The following is a 19,481-nucleotide window of genomic DNA, read 5'->3' as shown; positions in this document are numbered from 1 at the left end:
GGAGGGACCTTCACATGCTGTGTGGCAGCTCTGCTCTACTTTTCTGGGGGTCTGGAAGGCGCAGGTCCTCTCCCATCATGGGCTGCCCAGGAGGGGACAATCAGGGCCCCAGGGCATGGGGAGTTCCCCCTGTGCAGGGGGTAGAGGTGGCTGCTTATTCAGCAGTTTGAGTCACTGAGAGCCACTGGGCCTGAGTCACCAAAGGTGGGACTTCAGCAGGAGGAGTGCCAGTCCCTGTCTCCCCCTGGGCTCCGCTCCCTCTCTGGTGAGGAGCAGACGGTCCCACCCCGGGCTGGTCTTCCTTCCTTTCTGGGGCACGTGACTTTGTGTGGCACGTGGAGAGCAGAGCAGCACCCCCCACCCCCTTTCACTCAGCAACCCTGACGTCTGGGCAAAGAGCAAACTCATTCTGTTTGGAGGAGGCTGTGGTGGGCGGGCCCCTGTTGTGGGGTCCTCAAGGGCAGGGAAGAGCTGCTCCACGATTCCATCCGCAGCACCCTGAGACCAGAAGTGCCTACTCAGGAGAGAACCCCAGTTTGCAAACTGAAGGGCAGAGCCTGACGGATGACCAGCTCCCTGTCTACCCAGTCAGGGGAGGCACAACAGGAATCTGAGACGGCCTGATGTCACGTGTTGGCCATCTTCTATTGCCTGAATTTTTTAAGTGTAAAAACAAAACAAAACAAAACAAAACAACCCACGAAAGTTTTGACGCCCGTCCCATGAGGACAGAGTTCATCAGAGAGCTGGCTAATAACAGTTAGTGTCCCTTGTGACCTTTAACAGGTGGAAACTCTGAGCCCGCATCAATCTGGGCAGTAGTGGGAAATGTGGGTAATTCAGAGCAAGTTTTCTGGACAACTGCAGCCCAGCTAGAAAAGATCCTATGAAACTCCAGGCTGTGGCTTGTGGGTCTTTCAAGATGGTGCTGCTCTCTCTCTCCAGGGAGCTCACCACTCCGGTGAAAAAAGCACCTGCCCTCTTGGGCTCCATGCTCTAAGTCTGTGTCTCGGGCTGGGGGGAGGGGAGGCCCACCGCAGCTCCTGGTGCTACTGGGCAGCGGGACGCCCAAACACGCTTGTGTACCCCAGCACCTCGCTGAGATCTGGCCCTCAGTACCATCTGCTGTCGGAACAGACAACCGTGTCAGCTCCAGCACCCAGCTCCGTTTCCGCATCCTGCTCCTGGCTGAACGGCTCGACTGTGGGAAAAAGCGGATTTTCTGAAAATCTTCTCTGGCGCCTCTCCCCCTTCACGTCTGAGCAGTGGTTTTTGTTTTTTGTTTTTTGTTTTTTTTAGCTCCTGGAACTCCCAGGATGGGTTTGGGGAGCAAGGACCTAAAGTTTCACATGTTAGATTTGGGAAAGGAAATCCCTGGCAGGTGATTACCACCTGAGACACAGGTCTCACAGGCCCGGGGGCCAGGGACCCCTGAATCTTGCCACCTCTCTTACATGGGCTCGGACAAGTCTGAGGCATGACTATTCTGCCCTCCAGGAGTCCCATGTTCTGTGGTCACAGCTTCTGCCTTTTGAGCCCAGAGGCTGATTCCATTGTCCCAGTAACTGTTCATCCTGGGAAGGAGCCTTATAAAGTTCGAACTTGAACTAACTCCTGGAATCTCAGAGGATACACCAGTTCCTGGATGAGCATACTTGAGGGCCAGGAAGATCCTACCAAGCCACCCACCCCCAACACTGTGCTGGGAAGACTGGGGGGAGGCTCGGTGGCCCCCTTAATGATCCCATACATACACTGGGCCTGGAGGTGCTTCCAGACATAAGAAGAGGGCCAGAGGCCATGAGGTGGGAACATCCTCAGGGACAGATGCTTACTTTGCCCAGAGCAGAGCTCCCCGGAAACACCAACAGTGGAAGGAAACTACTCCCACTGATGAGATAGTCAAGAATTTCACCTGAAAGGAGGGACAGAATTTCACCTGAAAGGGGGCTGGATCCCCCAGGGCTTGTGTCCCACTTTGGAAGGGGAGCCCGTGTGCATGTATGCACACACACTCCCATATGCACACCTGCCTACCTGGGACACACATCACTTTGCTGGCAGGGGACCCAGGGAGGGAGGGTCTTTGGAAGTTCCTTGAACATAATGTAAAAACACCTTAGCAGGCATGGTGCTTTACAGTGTGGAAAGAGCTTCCCCATTCAGCATCTTGTTGGAGACTCCTGTTGGACAGCGTTCTGGTCTCCTGCTTTGCCAGTGAAATGTCAGGGCAGACGGCCGCATCCTTGTGCTCTCTGTGAGCATGTAGGAAGCTCACAGAACTCGAGGCTTGGCTAAGACCACACAACTAAGCTGGGGACCCGGACTCAGGTCTCCAACCTCCCTCCTGGTGTTTGTCCTCCAACCACTCTGCCACCAGAGTCTGGTGACACAAAGGAAGTGTAAATGGCAAGGAGCCCCTGCAGCTCAGGGGTGTTCTGCAGAAACTCTACCTGCCTCTCTGGCTAGTTGCTGGCTCCTAGAAAACTCCTTCCCCAGGGGTTGCAAACATAGGAAATACCTGCCCCCAGCTTTTGGCCCATTGTGAGCGATGCTTAGAGACATTTAGGGAGGGTAGCTGCTCAGCTGTGTGACACAACCTTACTGCCCAAAGACTTGGGCCACAAGACCTTCTGTTCCAAGGGACACTTGTGGGCAAGGAGACCCCATGGTCATGGCAACTGGTCTGTCTTGACCGGGACACAAGTGTGAAGGTGCAGAACAGTGACTGTTTGGTTCCCTTGCAACCACACCTTGCTCCAAATGCATCACTGAGCACACACAAATTGGGCTGGGAAAGCAGGGAGTCATGTCAAGACTGGTGACTGAGGCTGGGCCTGGAGTTCCTGGAATTAGCCAAGGGTTGCTGAACTTCTTCATGCTCAGGGAATTGGGCCACCATGCTCCAAGCCTCGGGGGCAGTCAAGAGGCAAGAGAAGAGAGGGCTGGGTCACTAGCTAGCCCTGAGCTCCCCAACTCTCCCCAGGCTTCCTCCCACAGCATCTCCACTTTGCCCCCAGCATCGTGGGGCCTCTAAGAGCTGATGAGGGCTGCAGGCAGGTGTGGAAGAGGCCCAGGATTTCATGTGGACACTTCCCAGGTTGGCCCCAGAGAGCAACCCCACAGAACTCAGCACTCAGCAGGCCACCAATTAGGTCAGAGAGCTGTAGACAGTCAGAAACATCATGTTTCCCTGAAATCATAAAACTCCTAGAAGAAAACATTGTCAGTAAGCTCCTTGACTTGGTGAGGGTTTTTTGAATCCGACATCAAAGCAAACGAAGCAAAGAAGGGGACTACATCATACTAAGCCCTTCTGCACAGCACAGGAAACCATCAGCAAAATAAAAAGGCAACCCACCAAATGGGAGAAAATACTTGCAAATCATATATCTGATAAAGGGTTAATACCCAAAATATATAAAGAAGTCATACAACTCAATAGCAACATAACAAAACAAAAAAAAAACAATCTGATTTAAAGATGGGCAGACCCGAATAGACATTTTCCCAAACGAAGACATACGAATGGTGAACAGGTACATGAAAAGGTGCTCAACATCATTAGTTGTCAGGGAAATTTAAATGAAAACCACAATGAGATAACACCTCCCACCTGCCAGAATGGCTAGAAAAACGTGAAATAGCAAGTGTTGGTGAGGGCCCAAAGAAAAAGGGGGCCCTCGTGCCCTGTTGGCGGGAATGCAAACTGGTGCAGCCACCGTGGAAAACAAGATGGAGTTTCCTTCAATAATTAACAACAGAACTAGTGTATCTACTTTGGGGCATTTTCCCAAAGAAAATGAAAACACTAACTTGAAAAGATACCTGCACTCCTATGTTCCCTGCCCAGTTATTCACGACAGCCAAGACATGGGAACAACCGAAGGGTCCACCAATGGATGAATGGATAAAGAAATAGTGGTGTGTATATGCACACCCTGGAACATTATTTTTTTTTAATTTTTTTTTTTAACGTTTATTCATTTTTGAGACAGAGAGAGAGAGACAGACCATGAATGGGGGAAGGTCAGAGAGAGAGGGAGACACAGAATCCGAAGCAGGCTCCAGGCTCTGAGCTGTCAGCACAGAGCCCGATGCGGGGCTTGAACCCACGAACTGAGAGATCATGAGCTGAGCCGAAGTCGGACGCTTAACCGACTGAGCCACCCAGGCGCCCCACCCTGGAACATTATTAAACCATAAAAAGAATCAAATCTTGTCATTCGCGACACTATGGATGGACCTTAGGGGCATTATGCTAAGATAAATAAGTCAGAGAAAGACAAGTATCACATGATCTCTCTTCTATGTGGAATCTAAATCCCCCCTCCCCTGCCAAACCCATAAACCCAAAAACAAAAACACAAAAACCAGGCTTATTAGATACAGAGAGCAGGCCAGTGGCTGAAGAGGGGGTGGGGGTGGGGGCTGGAGAAATGGATGAGTGGCGGGGGGGTTCAAAAGGTTAAAAAAAATTATCTTTAAATGCTCTGTTAAAAAAAAAAAAAAACAGGGGTGCCTGGGTGGCTCAGTCGGTTGGGCGTCCAACTTCGGCTCAGGTCATGATCTCACGGTCCGTGAGTTCGAGCCCCGCATCGGGCTCTGTGCTGACCGCTCAGAGCCTGGAGCCTGTTTCGGATTCTGTGTCTCCCTCTCTCTCTGACCTTCCCCCGTTCATGCTCTGTCTCTCTCTGGAATAAATGTTAAAAAAAAAAAAATTAAAAAAAAACACAACTATTCGGTCATGCATCTTGGGGAGGGGCTCCACTTTGTTGTTTTTCTTCTTGGCTTTCGGCTTTACCTGACCTGCTGAACCAGCTTTAGGAAAATTATCCTGAATGATGAGTTTGTGACCCAGAATCTCCCCTAGGGTAGGTCACACACCACTGGTGATAAGGCACAGTAGTAACTAACACTGAAGCATATAGAAAGCTCTTCCTTTTTCCATTTGGTTACCACGAGGAGAAAGTCTAGGTTGGTGCCAGTATGTTTCTTTTTTTTTTTTTTTTTAACATTTATTTATTTTTGAGACAGAGAGAGACAGAGCATGAATAGGGGAGGGTCAGAGAGAGGGAGACACAGAATCCGAAACAGGCTCCAGGCTCCGAGCCATCAGCACAGAGCCCGACGCGGGGCTCGAACTCACGGACCGCGAGATCATGACCTGAGCCGAAGTCGGATGCTCAACCGACTGAGCCACCCAGGCGCCCCCAGTATGTTTCTTTAATACTTGCCAGCCTCCCTTTCTGAGCAGAAAGAAAAAAAGAGAGAGAGAGAGAGAGAGAGAGAGAGAGAAAGAACAAAAGCTTCATCTGGATAGAATTAAATGATGATTTGTTTTAATTCTTTTTATTATTATTGGTTATAAGTTATGGTTAGCCTTCATCTATGGAAAAGAATACTGGGTGTTTTTGTTTTTTTTTTTACTTTTGAGTTAGTGATATAAATTCTCCCTTCAAAATTCCTTTTGAAAATTAAAGGTAAGTACATTAAAAATAAGTAAATAAGAGTTGGTTGATAGTTTCATAGAAATTGTGAGAGCAGACTGCAAGTGACTGAGGTTTGGGACACACTGTTGCACACAGTGACAAGGGTATCCAGATGTAACAGTGTGACAAGGTGCTCTGGGCAAGGAGTTGGGAGATCGGGACTCCGGTCCTGGTTCTTCTCTGTTTAGCTGTGCAGCCTTGGGGAGTCACCTCACGTCTCTGATCCTATTTCCCCAGCTACGGTGTGCCCTATGAGGCTTCTTCGGACTTTGGCATTCTATGATTCAGCCCTCACTGAAGTCACAAGCGGCCTCCTTCCCAGTCTTGCTCAGGGCTTGGGAACGGACAAACCCCACCAATCCCACCTTCACCCCCTTTAGGCCGCACCCTTGTGTGCCCTGCCGATGAGTAGGAGGGGAGGGGCTGGGGGTCTAGGGCCCCAAAGCTGCTTCTCTCCCCGGCTGTGTCTCTACCTCCCACCTCCACCCCCCACCTGATTGGATTGTGTTTTTTAGCTGAGTTTGCTCTCCTGGGGCAGGAAGGCCTCCGTAGAGACTTGCCAGGGCCCTGGGGGAGAATGCTGAGCCTCACCCTCATGAAGGGTGGGGACGGCTCTTCCACCCACTTGGGAAATGCTGCTGCATTTGTCTCCTGAGCTCTGTGACAAAAAGAAAACTCTCAAATCAGAAAAGAGGTATCAGAATATCTACCCAGGGCTTTGTTTTCATGGCCCTCCATCATGTCCCTGCCGCTTCCTGGCTCGGGCGCATTTGCAGAGCTCGCCTAGCAGGAGAGATCCTGACTCACTCCGGCCCATTGGGCCCTGGACTCGGTTCTGCCAAGTCTACCTGTGAGGTACCGGGCAAGTCCCTGCACTTTTCTGCAGCTTGATTTCCCTGCACATAAATCAGAATAATAATACCCGGTTCACCTACTGATCTCACAAAGACTGAAGGATCAAGTGGGGAAATAAAAACATGAGCCTTTTGTGTAAATTCAAAATGCTGCACTAATTCAAGGGATTGTTAAATGGCAGGGGTGCTGAGGACCGAGTTATTCCCCCCCGTAAGAGAGGACTGTGGGTGAAGGGGCAGGGCAGTGGCAGCCTCGCAAGCTCTCTCCCCTGCCTGCTAACCCCATGGGAGGCCCGTGCCCAAACCTCTGTCTCCTCCTGGGAACTGGGTCTGGAGCTAGGGAAGGAGGCTCGTAGATCACCTGGTCCCCCCCTGCCACTTACAGATGAGGAAACTGAGGCCTGGAGAGGTTTAAGTTGGCTTGTGCTGTACACAATAGCACTTAATTACATCCTCTCTTATGCTGTTGTTTCCTCCTTTAGTTGTTTTTAACTACAGTGTTTGGACTTTAAAGACTTGGTGGTTGAGTAGATTAGTTCTTGTCAGGACCAAAGAACAAAACAAAACAAACAAAACAAAAAAACCAAAAAACAAAACCAAGAGAAACAAAACCCCCAGAAACCCCACAAAACAAAACCCAGGCCCCGAACGCCACTAATTTTCTTCTGGAGCAAAATAAAAAAGCGTATAATTATCCTTCACTCTTCCAATCCTCCCTCTAGGGTCTCAGAGGCTCTACCTTGAATTTGTGCGTGAGACGGAAGGTGAGAATAGCGACCAACTCATGCCATCTTCCTCCTTGGAAGAAGGCATAATTCCACTCTATGTGGTCAGGGGATAACCGCCTCCCCCGATCTGTCAGGCTGGAAGAAATGGAACCCCAGAGGCACCCAGCAGAGATTAAGCTGAAGGAAGATGCAAAATGGCGCTGCTGTCTCTCGTGAGGGGAGGGAATTCCCTCTAGCGCACTGTCTGAGAAGCGCCAGCTGCTGACGGTGTCCTGGGCTGCTGCCCGCTGCTCTATCGCTGCCCCAGGGAGTCCCTCGGCAGTGGGCAGTGACATCTCTCCCTGAGTGTTCTGACCAAACTGCCGGGCCTTCCCTCCCCCATGAGGGCCCTCACTGCCTTCTCCTGGGTCTGGTGCTCCTCAGGGGCAGAAGGAAGGTGTGGGCAGCAGGCTTGCTCAGCTCAGACAGGCACCATGGGTCCTGTGCCCCCAGGAATTGGTTACCAGAGGCCAGGGAAGTAAGTCTCTTGAGAACTCTGGGGCTGGCAATATGCAAATAGCCACCTCCTTGGGGGTGATCAGTCAGGAAAAAGGGCCCAAGGGCTACTGTCAGACCAAGCCCCGGGCCCAGGAGCGTTTCTCCTCTGCCCACATCCTCTCTGCTGAGGGCAGCCCTCCTTTCCTTTCACGTCTCATTCCAAGCCCAGCTCCTCCGGCAGCCTGGCCTGCTTTTCTCTGCTTGAAGCCTGCCGTCGGAAGCTACTTGCGTGTGCTCGCTGGAACCACGTTCTTATCCCTTTGCGAGTCCATGGTGTGGACATGGGAGCCATTCCCTGACTCCTCTCCCCTGAGGGAGGCCCAGGATCTGGAATATCAGAGCTTCAGGGATGGCTTCAAGATGGAGCCACTGTCTACTCCTGCTGCTGATAAACCCGAGGCCCCGTCAGGAGGCGGGGGGGGGGGGGGGTGTCCCAGCAACGGCCTCATGGGCAGTGATGGAGAACCCCACGTCCAGGCCGGTGCTTCCTCCTTTTCTCTACCTTATCTTTGGCCTCTGGGGAGTCCTCTCTGGCTCACCCAAACCTTGGCCAGGAGGAGGGGCCTCAGGTTTCCCTAAGAGGCTGAAGTCAGCTGCGCAGGGAAATCGAGCCCTAAAGCAAGCTCCTCACTGAGCACCCAACTCAAAGGCAGTGGGAACTTCTCACACGAAAAGCAGAGCCCCTCCAGGGGACTGCAGCTTGCGAAGGAGGGCCCATCCCTCAGGGACACCCCAGATATAGGCGTTTGCCACATGCTTCTTCTCCACGGTTTAAATATAGGAGCGTCTCTGGCCCCAGCAAGGTGTCTGTGGAAACATACCACAAGCCAAGCTACTGCTCTCCACAGGGAGGGGTCCCCTGGGAGCCGGCCCTGCCAGCTCTCACTCCCTCGCCTTATTCTCTCGGGCACATTCTGTCCCTCGGCAAGTAGGATCATTGTCTCTTCTTGTTGGGTGAGAGCCTGGGGCCCTTGTGGGACCCTCCTATCTCCCAGGGCTGAGTGGGGGTGAGTCACAGGCTGGCAGCAGGGACACTGAGTTGGCAAACACATCAATCACTCCCTCTTAGAGCAGGAGCCAGGCCTGCTTGGGAGAAGGAGTCTATATCCCCTCTATCTTCCCTTCTCCTGGACTTTTCAAGAACAGAGGCCCAGCAGGCACTGCCAGAGGAGCCCGGCTGGCGTCTCTGGAAAGTGGCATTCGTAGTTGAGAAATGGGAGCAGGGGAGGGGGTCGAGCCTGACTTTGTAAGTCAGGGCAGTTACTAGGTGGAGCCATTGCTGTGCCCGTTTCCTCTCTGTAAAGCTCAAGTAAATGAAGTCCTACCACCTTTCCATCCTGTTGCAAGGGTTAATTAACTGCTGTTTTCCTGGTGCTTGGAGATGGTCAGATGAAAGCAGGGAGGAAGCACAGAAGCCATTATCCATCCATTGGTGGAAGTGGGGGTCTCAGCGGAAGATCTGCCCCTGCCCCCACCCCTGCTTCCAGGAAAACCATCATGTAGGCTTTGGTTATGGAGGCCTGCAGCTACTCAGACTCAGCTCTCGAATCACACAGAACCTGAGAAGTTGGAGCTCAATGGGTGCTTGGCTAGGATCTAATCCAACTGCCTTGACCCACGGGTGGGACAACCAAGGCCTGGAGAGGTGAAGACCGCCCCAGATCCCCCAGTGTGTCACAGCCCAGCTGAGACTGGAATCCAGGCCTCCCCGCTATGAATCTGACATGCCATATTCACAACCCTTACTGCCTCTTGAGATAGGAATTCTCAGCCACTTCAGAGATGGGCAAGCTGAGGTTCAGTCAGGTTAAGAACTTGCCTGGGTCACACAGCCAGGTAAGGGGCAGAGCCAGGATTTGTTTCCAAAGTTCATGGCCAGAGTGTAAGGATTTTCCTCCATACCTGGCTGTTTTGGGGAACGGACTGCGTTAACTGTGGACTGGTAAAGATGATCTCTTTCTCTGCGTCAAGGGCAAGGATCCTATCCTGTTTCTTTCTGGCAGGTCCTCTGTAGTACCTGGCCCAGAGCCCTGCCTTGGCCCAGCCACATGGCTAACTGGGGAATACTGTGTTTGAGTTTCTCATGCCCTGTGGAAACTTCATACAACCCCAGCCCTCTCATCTGTAAAAGAGGGCCACCCAGGGGGCTTCGGGCTCGAGGTGGGCAGGGTCAGTTCTTCTCAGGGTGAGGGTCCTTAGCGCGTTGCCCATAAAACTCTGTCATGGATAGATTATCAACTACCGACATGTCAGTTAGGCAAGTTCAGCTGAGAAAGACTTGCTAGTGAATATTGGATTAATGTAGAGAAATGGGGTCAATAAACAGGACAAAGGCAGAATTCTCCCTGGTTGTAGTCCGGGGGATTCTCACTCTCAGGAGCACTGGCCTCGATTTAACTGAGCATAGTTGAGTGATTCAATATGGCGGTCCTCAAGGTATCTCTAGCCCAGACCTCCTGACTGATGATGCTTGGCATGGCTTCTCTCTTCTGCGAATCAGCTCCTGTCTGGGCAGGATGGTCTAGTTCAACCCACAACCAAAGAACATTTCACTTGATGTGCCTCCCAGAACACTTGAAGCTAAAGATGCGCTTCCTGATTTATAAGCAGGAAAATGTTTTCAAGTTGGAGCTGATAGAGAAGGAGATTATTGTCTTAATCCAGAAACATTCTATGGATATCAAAATTGTGCACTTGCCTCAGCTTCATCTAGGACAAACCCCATTTACAGCTTGGGAATGGAAGGGCTGGGCCTTCCAGTGCCTCAAGCTCTGTGCCCCTCCTCATTCTGGTCTCAGCTGACCCAGAGGAAGGTATTCAAGGGACCCATTCTGAGGACCCCTCACAGGAGTCAAACAGCTTCCATGTTCTCACCAGAGGCGGCTATGGCCTGATGTAATTATGTTTGGGCCCTGGCCTAGTAGAGGAGCCCTTTAAGGGAGGCTTGTTTTTATTACAAGGAGTGTGTGGGAAGATACCCTGACCCAGGGTTGCCAGATTTCGCAAATAAAAGTACAAGATCTGAATTTCAGGTAAACAACAAATAATCTTTTAGTATAAATATGTCCCAACTATTGTATTTCATTGCATTTTATTTGGTATCCCTGCCCTGACCCTATTAACCCTTACAGCTGAGTGAATTCTGCTTGAGTTTAGGAAGGGAAAAAATGGCCGCTCTCCTGCTTCTTTTGAGCTAGGCTGACTCCTCAAGGAAAGAGCAGGTTTGGTTGGAGGACAGGAGGAGGGAGGAAATTAAGGGATCCAAACTCACAGATCTCTTGCAGGTCCCTACAACATGGTCGTGGTGTTAAAATATTGAGATGCAAAACCAAACGAAACCAAACAAAAACCCCATATAAAAAGACCATCCAAAGTCTGGAGTAATGAAAACAAAACGGCATTAGATTAGGAGTTAGGAGGCCAGGGGTCTAGTCTGCTGTTGCATTAACCAGCTGTGTGACCCTCGATGAGTCTTACATCCTCCCCGGGCCTGGGTATCCTCAGTTGTAAAGCGTAAACCTCATTGGGGCCCTAATATTTCACTAGTCTGGTTCTGAGAACTGGAGCAGAATAGCAGAGCCTGTTTACCTAAGAAACTGGGCAGTAAGGATAAGAACTGCCCCATCCTTTGGCCCATCTCACCCAGCTCCTCCTTCTCCCTGAGGTTGGGACCCTGGGGCTCCTGCTGTCCTCTAGAAGGTACATGTCTCTGAAGAAGGAGGAGGTTGGAGTAGCCAGCAGAGTGTTGACTGGACCAACGACTTTCTTTGGATCAATCTTTTCTTTTCCTTGATGCTTTTTGTGCGTCTCACTAACTTAATGTTTTAAGTCCTATTTTATTATAAGACTCCCTCTGTTCAATGTTCTTAATTTGCAATATCAGCGACCCTAGATTCCAAGTGGTACAATTATATATTATATATAAATTATAATTTACATATATACTTAAATTAGAAGGCTATGGCTGATATAGGGGCGCCTGGGTGGCTCAGTCGGTGAAAGCGTCCGACTTCTGCTCAGGTCATGATCTCACTGTTAGTGGGTTCGAGCCCCGTGTCCGGCTCTGTGCTGACAGCTTGGAGCCTGGGGCCTGCTTCGGATTTTGTGCCTCCCTCTCTCTGCCCCTCCCCTGCTCGTGCTCTGTCTCTCTCTCTCTCTCTCTCTCTCTCTCAAAAATAAATAAACATTAAAACAAATTTTCTTAAATAAAAAATAAAGAAGGCTACGGCTGATATAGAATATAAGGTAAAATCAGAGGGTAACACCACTGCTTTTTAAATATTTTTAGAACTTTCATTTTGGAATGGCCTGCAGATCCTTTGCATATTTAAATAAAATATATGCTTCATGGGGACAGATCTTTGTTAACTGAAGTTCATGCGGTATTTGTAATTGGAACGCCCGACTCATAAACCCTCTCCCTTGCCTGGGGCCCTGATACTCAGGGTAAGCAGCGCAGCCTCAAAGCAAATGGCACAAAACCTGGAGCTCCGAGAAGACGGTGCCCCCAGATTCCCGTGAAAAGCAGCCTCCAGCCCTCTCTGCATAAGGAGTGAGGAGTGAGGTGCTCCAAGTGGTTAATATTGTTTCTGGTCAAACCCAGGCCATGCATGACAAGAAAGAAACGAGACTGGTTTTCTCATATGGCTCCTAAAAGGACACTGACAGTTGTATTTTCTTTTTAAATCTAGAAAAATCTAAAACAGGTATCTGGGGATCTTTTGAACAATGGCAGAACTGCCGCAACATTCCAGGATATTCCAGGATTCAACTTGTCTTTTGACCTCCATGCTTCTCCCAGCTCGACTGCAAGTTCACTGAGGCCGAAGGCAGATGAATCTCTTCGCCTGTGTGTCCGCAGCGCGCCCAGCTCCCTGCCCCGCCCTGGAGTTGCTCAAGACGAGTTGGCTGACGGAGGGAACGTGAAGTATATGCAGGAAACAGTCCTTCGGCAGCTTTCAGAAACTGCCGAAACCCGCTGACGAGGCTTGTACAGACCCACCGCACCTCACCCTGCTCCCCTCACTCCCTGCTTTCTGCCACCATGTTGGTTTCACCAAAAGAGAGGAGAGGAAATCGTGGTGAGATTATCTCACCGCCACAGACCTGTATTACCTTTTGTCCCTCTCTCCTTCTTAAGTCCTGGCCCTGTTTGGTTTTGCCCAGTCCTTGGCTGATTATATGCCTGGCTCCAATATCAATTATTCCATTTCCTCCCTTCCTCACCCCCTCCTTCTGCCAAATCCTCATGTGTGCTCAGCTCTTCGCCGTTCCCATAGCCCCTCCTGAACTGAGAGGAGACAGGACGTGCCTCAGCAGCTGCCCTGACATGAGTCATGTCTGAAGTACCGCCAGCGAAGACGGAGCGAGAAGGGTTGGGCCTTAGGGTGCGGGGAAAGGGAAGGAATTTTAATGGATTGTCAGAAAATAGGTGCGGGGAGGGGCGGGGCTGGTTTGGGAGCATCAGGAGCTGCTGAGATTGCTGAAGATTGAGTTGATTAGCCAGAAGAAATGCCCAACATGGGCCGTGTGGAGAATTCTTTTTTTTTTTTTTTAAAGAAACACCTCTGAAAGAGTTCCTTTGCGGTTCTTGGTGACAAATTTCCATGTGTAATGACCCCACACTGCCCATCTGATAACACTTCCCCGTTACTGTAACACCAACCTGTGGGTGAAGTACACACACAGATAGCTTTGTTCCCACTTTACAGATGAGAAAACTGATACTCAGAGAAGTTAAGAGGTGTATCCAAAGTCACAGAGCCACGGGAGTAGCAGAAGCCAGGCTAGAAGCTAAGCTTTCTAGGCTCTGAGGTGTAACAAAATATACGTAACGATGTGTAACATCTATCCTGTCAGCATGATTATTCATTCTGACTACTAGTCTCCTCCAGTGATCTGCCTTCCCTGGGTCTCATATAATCCTTTATACTGCATTACTAAGTCATTTTCTCTAAGTCAGATTCTGTCTGGTCATCACTCTTGGTGTCAGAGCACTTGATTCACATCTGAGCCTTGATCTGCCAGCTTATGGGCTCAGTCAACTGTCCATATGTTGCTCTGAGGGTATCAATTGACATCAAAAAATCAGGAAAAAAATGGGAGGGAAATACATTTGCCGGAAACCTAGTTAATGCCTCCCTTTAGTCCCTAACCTGTAACATGCAAGAAAGACAAATACTCCACAATTAGCCCCAGCAAGAACTTAGGAAGGGAGGATCACACTGACAATAAAAAGAACACCCAACTCGTAAACCCTCTTCCTTGCCCGGGACCCTGACACTCAGGGGTGACATCTGTAAGCAATGTGACCTCAAAGCAAATAGCACTGAAACCTGGAGCTCCAAGAAGACAGTGCCCCAGATTCCCATGGAAAGGCAGTCTTTAGCCCCATCTGCATAATGGCTCACAAAAGAATTCCCAAGAACCATACAGGCTAATGTTAAAATTAGCAAAAATAAATGAAAGTCATAGAATTTGGAAACAGGGAGAAAACTTGGGTGTCACTTAGCCCAATACCCTTGATTTTGGAGTTGAAGAGAGCGCCAACGCTGGTTTGTATGGTTGAACCAGAGCATTTACCACAGACCTTGGTGCAGAGGTAGGGCTAAATAAATATTTGTTCAGTGATGGATGGATGGGCATAGTGATTTCTTTGAAATCACAAAGAAAGACAGTGACAGGGCCAAGATTAAAGGATCTAGAATAATCTCTACCTGTGTTCGTTTTAAAACTGACCTGAAGACTAATTATCATCAGTTTTTTTTCCACGCACATTATTTCATTGAATCCTGATGATGACCACACGAGGACGACTTTGTTATATCCATTTTATATGTGAAGAAACTGAGGCCCAGAGGTAGAATTATCTTGCCCAGGGTCACATGCTCGGTGAGTAGCAGAGCTCCGATTTGAATCCAGATGTATCCAACTTACAGACACTCCACACCCAACTTAGGGCTCGAACTCATGACCCTGAGATCAAGAGTTGCATGCTCCACCAACTGAGCCAGCCAGGCGCCCCTGTCCACCTTATAAACTCAAGCAATGCTCCATTCCAGCATGTGCCCTCTTATCCAAGAGTCACTGCAGGGGACATGCTCTCCTAGCCCCAGGAGACTTCTAGAGCATTCTCCTTGGTCATCAGCACATATTGAGCAGAGAGGTCCCTTCAGGAGTTTCCTAGCAACATTTAAGTTAATCCACAAATGGACCTCAAGAATTCAAACTTCTCTCAAATCCATGATCATATCAGACATTTTGGAAAATGGACTTAAAAATATGCTGTTTTCTTTATGCTTTTTCTACAATGTTCTCATGTGGGACATTTGGAAATATCCAATCAGCCCAAACAGGAGCCTGCACTAACAGCCATCTATGAAATAATGGCCAAGCAAATGGACCTGGTCCTGGTTGGTGGGCCTCACCTCATGGACCAAAGCAGCCCCCTTCCACCCTGTATCACTCTTCTCAGCAACCAATGCAGGTTTGCTCCGCCATAAACCCTAAACCACTCCCCAACACCCCAGGTCTTTTTGAATGCACGCAGCTCCTTACCGGATATCCCCATGAGCCATTCCCCGCCTGGAACTTGGAATAGTAGCTGCTCCGGCTGGTGGTCCCATAGTTGTTGTAATTGTCGGCCAAGCCATCATACATGGAACCTTGAGGACAAAGGCAGGGCGTTAGGACAGTGATGGCCACGCTCTTCACTCGCCTCTCCTCCCCACAGCGTCGCCTCTGTATCCAGGTACACCATACCCCATGGAGGAGACCAGGTGTGAGCTCTTGAAGGAGCAGGATAGGAAATGTATCATCTACTTGCCTTCTCCGTCTCTCCGCTCTACCTCCTCCACAGCCAGGGCCGAGGAAGGGCCCAGGCAGACTGCGGCGGGGACAGCTCTGCAAACCAGCTGAGCCCTTCCTGGGCTGACTAACTGTCTCCCTGGGCTTGGGGTGACTTGACATCTACAGGTCAGGAGTTGGCCTGGAGGGCCTCGGAGCACCGCCATTCCATTCAAGGGAATCACGACTCCGTGTTCCACAAGGATAAGCTTCCCACTGGGGGAAGCCTGGTAGGATCTCAGCATTCCAGGTCCAGAGTCCCAAGGTCAGGGCCACAGAGCCTTGAGGGCTGATTAGAGGCCAGTTCAGGGCAGGACTCTTGTTTCAAACGTCAGCCCGGCCCCCAAGAGTGACGAGGTGATCTTTTGTCCTTTCCTTCATCCTCTAGGTGCTCCAGATGGTGAAGTGGGGAGGGTGGCCATCAACCTCAAAGGCCCCAGTGAGGATTAATTAATGTTTTCGGAGTGCTTGGAGACCCACAAATGATAGGCTCCGCGAGAGGATAGAGTGTCATTAGGGTTATTAGCGGCAAAATGGCTTTGAATCACAGAAATCGGAACTGGGTTTTGGGCTGCTGGTAGGGCTACCTTCCCTTCTCCCCTTCACCAGATGGCAAGTGGCCTCCAAAGGATCGTCCCAACACTGCAAAAGCTAGTCTGTTCGCTGTCTCACTGTCCTTGAAACACGGCTGACCGTGACATGGCCATGACTTTGCTCATACCGTGTCCCTTGCGGAGTCTGCCTTCCCCTATCAGTCACAACATTCAGATCTCACCTATTTTTCAAGGCCAAGCTCACGACCTCACCCCTTTGCGGAAGCCTCTTCTGACCAACCCTGCCCGAGGCAATCTCTTCTATCTCTAAACACACAGTGCCCTGCTGTCTGTACCCTGACTCACATCTTGCTTACCGTCCCATTCCCTACACTGGGACCTGCATGAGGGAAAAGTCATGGCTGTATGGTCTGGACATCCAGAGCAAGGCTTGCCCCACACTCTTACTAGCTCTGGGAAAAAAGGAAGGTGGGATCCAGTGACAGCCTCCTAAGGGGGAGGGCCACTTCTTTTCTCTGAAGTGATGGTCAGACTCCAGCATCTGAAACCTTGTCTAGGGGGAAGGGTTTGACAGTGATCTTTCCCAGCCAGATTAGCTCCTTCCCCATCCACCATACCCACTCAGACTCCCACATCTTTTGGGGATGGTGGGGGGACTGGAGTATCTGGGCTGAGGGCAGATGGAATAGCAGAGGGGCAGCTTTGGAATGTGGCAGGCATCTCTGCGTGGTGCCACCTCCTCTCTCAAAAGCCAGCCAGACGACCACCCCATAGCACACAGAAGGGGCACTGCCCCCGATTACCACTCCCCCATCATGGAGGACCAATAGGCCATTAAAGTTACTGGCTGTGGCAGAGACAGTTTGCCCTGGGAGCCTACAGGTGTTGACCTTGGTCTTGGCTCTGACATTTGGGCAAGTCACTTGCTCTCCCTGGACCTCAGCTTCTTCTGTAAAAAGAAGGGGTTGGCTTCTATACACCCCAAAGGCTGCATACAGCTCCAGTGTTCCATGACTGTATGATTATAGTAACCCATGCCCCATGGCATTCAGAGAAGCTTGTAAGGAAGACGGGGAGACATCAAAGGCTACACCAGCACCTCCTTTGCTGCCTGCCTCAGGTCCTCCTAGAGGTGTCCTGCAGGCCCAGGCCTGACTCCTGACGGGGACTCTCCCTGAGCCTCTGACCTACTGTAAGCTCCTCTATTGAGCATACACAGCTTGTTCCTCTCCCTTTCTCAGGAAGCTGCACCCCCTGCCCCCCGAAAGGCTGCCTTTGTTAGGAGGAGTCTGGAAGCAATCTCATGGGCTCAGACGCCCAGAAGCAGCTTACACCAGGGAAGGGGCTGCAGCCAGGACCTTAGGCATGCATGGTCAGGGCCCGGGGCAGCTGACAGCAGGTCTCGTCTGACTCTCCTCCATCCGGCCTACTTCTATCATCCCTTCCAGGGTTTGGCAGGCCGGCGTTCACTTGGCTGTTGCCCCATGAGCAGGGATCTCTCATCCAAGGGCAGGTGTGGGTCAGCCAGCTGCTGTCAGATGGAAAATTTGGGGTGGCGATGGAGAGTTCTATGGAGCCCCAGGGAGGCCTTCTGCTAGGGGAGGCATCCCCGGGAGGCTCAGTGGAGGGCAGGCTCCCATGGGGCCTCTATTCTTTCTCAAAAGGGAATCTGTCAGCAGTGACATCACTCACCCTCTCGGTCATCAGATGAAGCATCGTTTCCCTCTATGCCCTGCATCTGCCTGCCTCCCTCTCACATAATCTTCTCCATGTGGGAGGTAGGGAGTTCTCTGTCAAGGAGGCAGGGGTGAATAGGACCTCTGGAATGTCCTATAACTCCAAAGCCGGTCCCTGTGTCCTAGTGGTGACTTTAGTGATGGCAGGTGTGGGCTATAGCACTCCCTACTGGTGGGGCCAAGGTCTCCAGGTCCTTCCAGGTGGCTCCTGAAGGCACCCCCTAAGATCCGTCTGCAATTGGGGGTCAGATCACTTGACTCCCACCTTAAGATGCTTTGCTTGGCTTCCTTGTGAGAACGAGGCTGCCATCACAACAGCCAGTGCTGCCTCTCTGGCAGAAAGGTAGCTGCACTTGGGGGCCAAGGTTCTGAGCTAAAGGAGGAGTCCAGAGAACTTACCTACCTGAAGTCACACTCCGTATTGTGCCCGATGACCAATGAGGTGCAGGAAGGAGGTGAGCTCTGTTCGTAAGAGCGCTGCTCCCCTCTCCTGACCCTAGGGTGTCTGGCTGGTACACGCTGCCTTTGGAAAGTCAGGCTCAACACCAAGAACATGGGGGTTCTCAATGACAGTAATAGTAATAGCTCTGAAAGCTTTCACTTCTCCATCTAGTCCTCTGACTTCTCCAGAACTCATTTCTAAGAAGCCTTTCCTGATTAACTCTACCTGGTCCCCTGACCCTGGTTGACTGCCTCCTTGGAATAAGGACACGGAAAGGTGTAATCAGTTTTCCATCTCATGACTGTGCCAGTGTCCATCGTCATGTACTTTGGGCACTCACTGAGGCAAGAAATGTGTCTCTTCTTTTCCTGGGATCTTGGGCACAGGGCGTGGCTCTGGGCGGGGCTGGGCCGAACCTGGACTGAGCTGGCCCTTTTTGTCAACCAGTTCTCCTTACCCACCCCTCATGGTGGAGGTGCTTAGATTTCTGGTGCCTAGAGGCTCCACATCCCCCAAATTGCAGCATGGGATCAGGGTCCTTGAAGGCTTACTCAACCAGGCCCTCCTCCTACCCAAAGAGGTCCCTGGGGGCAGTGGGGGGGGGGTGGTTTGCTGGGTAATCCAGGAAGACAGACGGTCTGCGAACAGCTTTAGAACAGGCACAGCCACCTCCTTGAGGAGGATTCTTGGTGTCAGGAGTGGTAAGGGGAGGTGATCCCAGCACCCAGCTCACCCCACAGAATCACCCCTACTCTTGTATCTGAGTGCTTGCATTCCCACTGTTTTCTCTAGAAGGGCACACACGCCGTAAACAAAGTTGGTGGCTTCTCAGTAAAGCCGGCTGCTGGCTCAACTTGTGCATTGTCCCCAGGAGACAACCCACCCACAGAACCCCAAGGTCAAAGAGCAGATGTCTCAGAGAATGTATCGCTTTCTTCAGCATACAAGCCATTCCAGCGGCTCTGTCCACACAGCTTGTCTCAGCTTGTGTCAGTGTTTCAGGGCGTAAAGCCCTCTCAGAAAATCTACCACTCACACCATCAGCGTCCCTGGGTGCTGCTTCCCTTTGGTGCCTGAGATGATTATCTGATTCTCTCTTGTGTCATAGGGGCAACCCAAGCTTTCTCGCCTACCAAAGCTTTGAAAAGAGAGGCAGCTTCTTTGTTAGGATATATGGACTTCTCTCTCCAAAGAGGACGGGCAAACCTTTGCAGGGATGACTCATCCTTTTCCACCTCCAAGCTTTCAAATAGGTCACACCCACCGCACCTGAAACATTCTTTCTCTTCTTCT

The 19,481-nt window shown here is 50.8% G+C and overlaps 1 protein-coding gene across 1 annotated transcript in view; it reads right to left on the bottom strand.

Annotated features, from left to right (window-relative positions):
• The window catches only part of PKP1 (plakophilin 1), a 48,328-nt gene that overhangs the window by 22,330 nt on the left and 6,517 nt on the right, over positions 1-19,481 (bottom strand). The window contains exon 2 of the mRNA XM_042925947.1: positions 15,169-15,275. Within this exon, the coding sequence (XP_042781881.1) occupies positions 15,169-15,275 (107 nt within the window). The remainder of the gene's footprint in view (positions 1-15,168; positions 15,276-19,481) is intronic.

The sequence above is a fragment of the Panthera leo genome, chromosome F3 (assembly GCF_018350215.1).
Source record: "Panthera leo isolate Ple1 chromosome F3, P.leo_Ple1_pat1.1, whole genome shotgun sequence".
NCBI classification, from domain to species: domain Eukaryota; kingdom Metazoa; phylum Chordata; class Mammalia; order Carnivora; family Felidae; genus Panthera; species Panthera leo.
This window is presented reverse-complemented; position numbering and strand designations above follow the sequence as displayed.